Consider the following 7,500-nt stretch of genomic DNA (forward strand, 5'->3'; position numbering starts at 1 on the left):
TATAGGGAAGTAGTGCACTACCTTTGACCAGGGTTCTATAGGGAAGTTGTGCACTACCTTTGACCAGGGTTCTATAGGGAATTAGTGCACTACCTTTGACCAGGGTTCTATAGGGAAGTAGTGCACTACCTTTGACCAGGGTTCAATAGGGAAGTAGTGCACTACCTTTGACCAGGGTTCTATAGGGAAGTTGTGCACTACCTTTGACCAGGGTTCTATAGGGAATTAGTGCACTATGTAGGGAGTAGGCTGCCATGTTGTTGTGAGAAAACAAGTGTGGAATGAAAGGAGGCAGCAGAAGGGATTTGATGACGTTTCCAGGAACTCTCCTCCTGGATAATATGGAGGTCGCTGATTGATTGATACCGGACTGGTAACAAATCATTTCAGGGCCAGTCCAATGATTCCAGGTCGCAAATGCAGCCAACACGCAGTCACGCAGTCACACAGTCACACCAGCATACACAATCACACTCTCCCTGACCCAGTCTGTAATACCTACATGTTTCAAGGGCTCCTGAGCACCACAGCGGTCTAAGGCACTGCATCTCAGTGCAAGAGGTGTCACTACAGTCCCTGGTTCGAATCCAGAATTTGTTCTTAACGGACTTACCTAGTTAAATAAAGGTGTACATTTAATGAAATAATACTACATTTGTTTTGCAGTCCTCCAGTAGTTTTTGTGCCTAAAAACACCAAGGTAATCTGTCTAAATGACTATCGTTCCGTGGCACTCAAATCTGTACAAATAAAATGCTTTGAAAGGTGGGGTCATGGCTCACATCCACATCATCACCCCAGACACCCTGAACCCAGTCCAATTCGCATACCGCCCCAACAGATCCACAGATGACATAGTCTCTAGTGCACGTACTGCCCTCTACCACCTGGACAAGAGGAGCACCTATGTGAGAATGCTGTTCATTGACCACAGCTCATCGTTCAACACCATAGTGCCCTCGACTCATCACTAAGCTGAGGACCCTGAGACTAAACACCTCCCAACTGGATCCTGGACTTCCTGACGGGCGTCCATTTCCTTTCCAGGGTTCTGGTCCATTTCCTTTCCAGGGTTCTGGATGCTAGCTTCAGGGCTTGGGTATTTTCTGTCCACCAGGGAGATCATTACTTGTTTTGTTTTTAGTCGTGCGTGTATTACACAAGCTTACATTTAGATACCTCGGTTAGGTGGTCAACTGATTTTTCTACTCCTACGTCCTCGGTTAGGTGGTCAACTGATTTTTCTACTCCTACGTCCTCGGTTAGGTGGTCAACTGATTTTTCTACTCCTACGTCCTCGGTTAGGTGGTCAACTGATTTTTCTACTCCTATGTCCTCGGTTAGGTGGTCAACTGATTTTTCTACTCCTACGTCCTCGGTTAGGTGGTCAACTGATTTTTCTACTCCTACGTCCTCGGTTAGGTGGTCAACTGATTTTTCTACTCCTACGTCCTCGGTTAGGTGGTCAACGGATTTTTCTACTCCTACGTCCTCGGTTAGGTGGTCAACTGATTTTTCTACTCCTACGTCCTCGGTTAGGTGGTCAACTGATTTTTCTACTCCTACGTCCTCGGTTAGGTGGTCAACTGATTTTTCTACTCCTACGTCCTCGGTTAGGTGGTCAACTGATTTTTCTACTCCTACGTCCTCGGTTAGGTGGTCAACTGATTTTTCTACTCTTACGTCCTCGGTTAGGTGGTCAACTGATTTTTCTACTCCTACGTCCTCGGTTAGGTGGTCAACGGATTTTTCTACTCTGACGTCCTCGGTTAGGTGGTCAACTGATTTTTCTACTCTGACGTTCTTGGTTAGGTGGAGGGAGTCTGGAAGGCCGTCTAGGAATCTTTGGGTTGTCTGAGAATTTAAAGCACGGCTTTTCTATCCTTGTTTAGGTCTGAGCAGATTATTTGTTGCGATTGCAAACTAATGAAATTCATCCCATCATGCCTATGTCTGCGTCTCAAATGGCACCCTATTCCCTATTCAGTGCACTACTTTAGACCAGCTCCATAGGTCTCTGGTCAGAAACAGTGCACTACTTTAGACCAGCTCCATAGGGCTCTGGTCAGAAATAGTGCACTACTTTAGACCAGCTCCATAGGGCTCTGGTCAGAAATAGTGCACTACTTTAGACCAGCTCCATAGGGCTCTGGTCAGAAATAGTGCACTATGTAGGGAATAGGGTGCAGTTTGGGCTGAGTCTCAGTTCATTGTGTCTGTGCAGCATAAGCTCCTGTAGATGGGGGGGGGGGCTTAAGACGTACGAGGACACGTTAATTCTGTTAAATATACCTGCCCGGTGGGGTGGAGGGTTACCCGTGGTGACAAGGCCCCTTTTTTAAAATTATGCCGTCAGTCACCTTGGTAAAGTAATCCCATCGACCGGCGGCCCTCATGGTATCTTTCCCCCAGCAGGAGAGGAGAGGTAGAGTCCTCCCCGACCTTATTGGAAGTGGTGTGTTGTGGGTAGAACATATGCTCTCTTGTTAATGTTGTTAGTGTCCAGGGTGTTTGACTGTGTATGCAGCAGATATGATATGTGTCAATCTGTGTGTGTGTGTGTGGTGGGGTGGAACATATGCTGTCTTGTTAGTGTCCAGGGTGTAGATGACTGTGTATACAGCAGATATGATATGTGTCATTCTGTGTGGGTGTTCTGTGAGCCTGGCTGCTGCTATGTTTTAGTATGCCACCCACACAGGAGTCTCATGTCTTATTTCCTTTTCCTGTCCTTTTAATAGCCTCTTCTTCTCTCCCCTCAGCAATCTATAATTATGATGTCCGTGGAGACGAGGAGCTGTCACTTCAGATTGGAGACACAGTCCACATACTAGAGACATATGAAGGTAGGAACACACTAACTGATGACACAGTCCACATACTAGAGACATATGAAGGTAGGAACACATTAACTGATGACACAGTCCACATACTAGAGACATATGAAGGTAGGAACACAGTAACTGATGACACAGTCCACATACTAGAGACATATGAAGGTAGGAACACACTGATGACACAGTCCACATACTAGAGACATATGAAGGTAGGAACACACTAACTGATGACACAGTCCACATACTAGAGACATATGAAGGTAGGAACACACTAACTGATGACACAGTCCACATACTAGAGACATATGAATGTAGGAACACACTAACTGATGACACAGTCCACATACTAGAGACATATGAAGGTAGGAACACACTGATGACACAGTCCACATACTAGAGACATATGAAGGTAGGAACACACTGATGACACAGTCCACATACTAGAGACATATGAAGGTAGGAACACACTGATGACACAGTCCACATACTAGAGACATATGAAGGTAGGAACACACTGATGACACAGTCCACATACTAGAGACATATGAAGGTAGGAACACACTAACTGATGACACAGTCCACATACTAGAGACATATGAAGGTAGGAACACACTGATGACACAGTCCACATACTAGAGACATATGAAGGTAGGAACACACTAACTGATGACACAGTCCACATACTGGAGACATATGAATGTAGGAACACACTAACTGATGACACAGTCCACATACTAGAGACATATGAAGGTAGGAACACACTAACTGATGACACAGTCCACATACTAGAGACATATGAAGGTAGGAACACATTAACTGATGACACAGTCCACATACTAGAGACATATGAAGGTAGGAACACAGTAACTGATGACACAGTCCACATACTAGAGACATATGAAGGTAGGAACACACTGATGACACAGTCCACATACTAGAGACATATGAAGGTAGGAACACACTAACTGATGACACAGTCCACATACTAGAGACATATGAAGGTAGGAACACACTAACTGATGACACAGTCCACATACTAGAGACATATGAATGTAGGAACACACTAACTGATGACACAGTCCACATACTAGAGACATATGAAGGTAGGAACACACTAACTGATGACACAGTCCACATACTAGAGACATATGAAGGTAGGAACACACTGATGACACAGTCCACATACTAGAGACATATGAAGGTAGGAACACACTGATGACACAGTCCACATACTAGAGACATATGAAGGTAGGAACACACTGATATAGAATTTTGTGATCAATTTACATAAATGTCAATGATCCTAATCGGTCTGCAACCCAGAATGTGTGAAGTTCTGGTTTAAATGAAACGGACAGAATTCCCAGCTCACCATTAGTCAAATCCAATTTTATTCACGAGAGCTCTACCATTCATTATACAAAGAGGTTCCTTTTATAACATTTAACCTACACACACACACATACACACTAACATCAGGAGAGCTATCTTCTCTAGAGTTCTCCCCACAGTTTCTCACTACCCAGCTGACAGTTCCAGTCCCCTTCAGATAAAGTGTTCCCTGCCCTATCTTCCCAGAGTTACAGCCGGGTCGGTTCAACCATAGTTTAATTGTTTCTAGGTGTTTTCTTAAGCACATTTCTCTCTCTCCCAGTCTAACCTAGTCTGACTTATGTTTAATACTTTTAATTACTCCTTGTAATTAATTACTCCACCTCTAATCCCTAATGGGTAAGTTTCCGGGTAGAATTATTTAATCATTTATCTTAAAACGTAATAAATTCTTTTATCAACACACTAAGTGATGACCCAGGACACGTACTAGAGACATTATGAGGTGTACTGTACGTTTATAAGGGCACACTAAGTGATGACCCAGGACACGTACTAGAGACATTATGAGGTGTACTGTACGTTTATAAGGGCACACTAAGTGATGACCCAGGACACGTACTAGAGACATTATGAGGTGTACTGTACGTTTATAAGGGCACACTAAGTGATGACCCAGGACACGTACTAGAGACATTATGAGGTGTACTGTACGTTTATAAGGGCACACTAAGTGATGACCCAGGACACGTACTAGAGACATTGAGGTGTACTGTACGTTTATAAGGGCACACTAAGTGACGACCCAGGACACGTACTAGAGACATTATGAGGTGTACTGTACGTTTATAAGGGCACACTAAGTGATGACCCAGGACACGTACTAGAGACATTATGAGGTGTACTGTACGTTTATAAGGGCACACTAAGTGACGACCCAGGACACGTACTAGAGACATTATGAGGTGTACTGTATGTTTATAAGGGCACACTAAGTGATGACCCAGGACACGTACTAGAGACATTGAGGTGTACTGTACGTTTATAAGGGCACACTAAGTGACGACCTCAGGACACGTACTAGAGACATTATGAGGTGTACTGTACGTTTATAAGGGCACACTAAGTGACGAGGATAATTGCAGATGATTCTGTCGTTCTCAGTGTCGCTGGTGTTTTGGTAAATGTCTCCGTTAAAACTCTTAGCTGATCTGTGTCATTTCCTCCCTGTCAGAATTCACATATTACCCCCCCCCCATTGTGTTTTGTAGATGAGAATTCTGCGTGATGCTAATGCTAGGTGTTTCCTCTGCTGTGTAATCAGTCCTGTTCTCTCCTCCTCCAGGCTGGTACAGAGGACACAGGCTGAGGAGGAAGTCCAACAAAGTGAGTTGGTATTTTTGTACATTCGACGGTGTAGTTTCATCTCAGCTGTTCCCCTCGTCTATTCAGGGTTTGTTGGAGCGACATTCCAACATCTGACATGACCTGTTGAAATCAAAACCTGTTCAGTTGAAGCTTTTGTTAATCATAATGTGATATACTATGATGTTAATATGGTGTAATGTCGATAACATATCTAATATTATTTTGTATCAGGGTTTATTGTGTGTCCTTTCTTTCCACCCTTCTCTTCTGCTAAGCAATGGACTCAGGATGTCATTTAACCTCCATGAAATAACCGATCTGAAATAACCGATCTGAAATCCGATCTGAAATCCGATCTGAAATCCGAACTAGTTCAGGCGTTATACCGCCTGTCCCGTATCAATCTACTTATTGTGTGTCCTGTTTTTCCCGCCTTCTGTTCCAGGGGATCTTTCCTGCCTGTTACATACACCTCAAGGAGGCCACCGTCGAAGGCAATGGGTCAGTGCTGATTCTGTTCATTTATTTTTGAAGGATATTTTGACACTTTATTGAGACCGCATGGAAATCAGATCAGTGTCAGTGTAATCCACCCCTGGTTGTTGTCATGTGTAATCCACCCCTGGTTGTCGTCATGTGTAATCCACCCCTGGTTGTTGTCCTGTGTAATCCACCCCTGGTTGTTGTCCTGTGTAATCCACCCCTGGTTGTTGTCGTGCGTAACCCACCCCTGGTTGTTGTCGTGCGTAACCCACCCCTGGTTGTTGTCGTGCGTAATCCACCCCTGGTTGTTGCCGTGCGTAATCCACCCCTGGTTGTTGTCGTGCGTAATCCACCCCTGGTTGTTGTCGTGTGTAATCCACCCCTGGTTGTTGTCATGTTACTAATCCACCCCTGGTTGTTGTCATGTGTAATCCACCCCTGGTTGTTGTCGTGCGTAATCCACCCCTGGTTGTTGTCGTGCGTAATCCACCCCTGGTTGTTGTTGTCGTGTGTAATCCACCCCTGGTTGTTGTTGTCGTGTGTAACCCACCCCTGGTTGTTGTAGTGTGTAATCCACCCCTGGTTGTTGTCGTCATGTGTAATCCACCCCTGGTTGTTGTTGTCGTGCGTAATCCACCCCTGGTTGTTGTCGTCCTGTGTAATCCACCCCTGGTTGTTGTCGTGTGTAATCCACCCCTGGTTGTTGTCGTCCTGTGTAATCCACCCCTGGTTGTTGTCGTGTGTAATCCACCCCTGGTTGTCGTCGTGTGTAATCCACCCCTGGTTGTCGTCGTGTGTAATCCACCCCTGGTTGTTGTCGTGTGTAATCCACCCCTGGTTGTTGTCGTCGTGTGTAATCCACCCCTGGTTGTCGTCGTGTGTAATCCACCCCTGGTTGTCGTCGTGTGTAATCCACCCCTGGTTGTTGTCGTGTGTAATCCACCCCTGGTTGTTGTCGTCGTTCGTAATCCACCCCTGGCTGTTGTCGTCGTTCGTAATCCACCCCTGGTTGTTGTCGTGTGTAATCCACACACTGACTGTTGTTGTCGTGTGTAATCCACACACTGACTGTTGTTGTCGTGTGTAATCCACCCCTGGTTGTTGTCGTCGTGTGTAATCCACCCCTGGTTGTCGTCGTGTGTAATCCACCCCTGGTTGTTGTCGTCGTGTGTAATCCACCCCTGGCTGTTGTCGTGTGTAATCCACCCCTGGTTGTCGTCGTGTGTAATCCACCCCTGGTTGTCGTCGTGTGTAATCCACCCCTGGTTGTTGTCGTGTGTAATCCACCCCTGGTTGTCGTCGTGTGTAATCCACCCCTGGTTGTCGTCGTGTGTAATCCACCCCTGGTTGTTGTCGTGTGTAATCCACCCCTGGTTGTTGTCGTGTGTAATCCACCCCTGGTTGTCGTCGTCCTGTGTAATCCACCCCTGGTTGTTGTCCTGTGTAATCCACCCCTGGTTGTTGTCGTGTGTAATCCACC

At 45.6% G+C, this 7,500-nt stretch overlaps 1 protein-coding gene across 1 annotated transcript in view; it reads left to right on the plus strand.

Annotated features, from left to right (window-relative positions):
- Positions 1-773: 773 nt before the first annotated feature.
- LOC129850870 (dedicator of cytokinesis protein 1-like) overlaps positions 774-7,500 on the plus strand; it is an 8,041-nt gene continuing 1,314 nt past the window's right edge. Inside the window, exons 1-4 of the mRNA XM_055917059.1 lie at positions 774-870; positions 2,763-2,846; positions 5,515-5,555; positions 5,983-6,038. Coding sequence (XP_055773034.1) covers positions 774-870; positions 2,763-2,846; positions 5,515-5,555; positions 5,983-6,038 — 278 coding nt within the window. The remainder of the gene's footprint in view (positions 871-2,762; positions 2,847-5,514; positions 5,556-5,982; positions 6,039-7,500) is intronic.

This window comes from Salvelinus fontinalis, unplaced genomic scaffold, assembly GCF_029448725.1.
Source record: "Salvelinus fontinalis isolate EN_2023a unplaced genomic scaffold, ASM2944872v1 scaffold_2396, whole genome shotgun sequence".
NCBI classification, from domain to species: Eukaryota; Metazoa; Chordata; class Actinopteri; order Salmoniformes; family Salmonidae; genus Salvelinus; species Salvelinus fontinalis.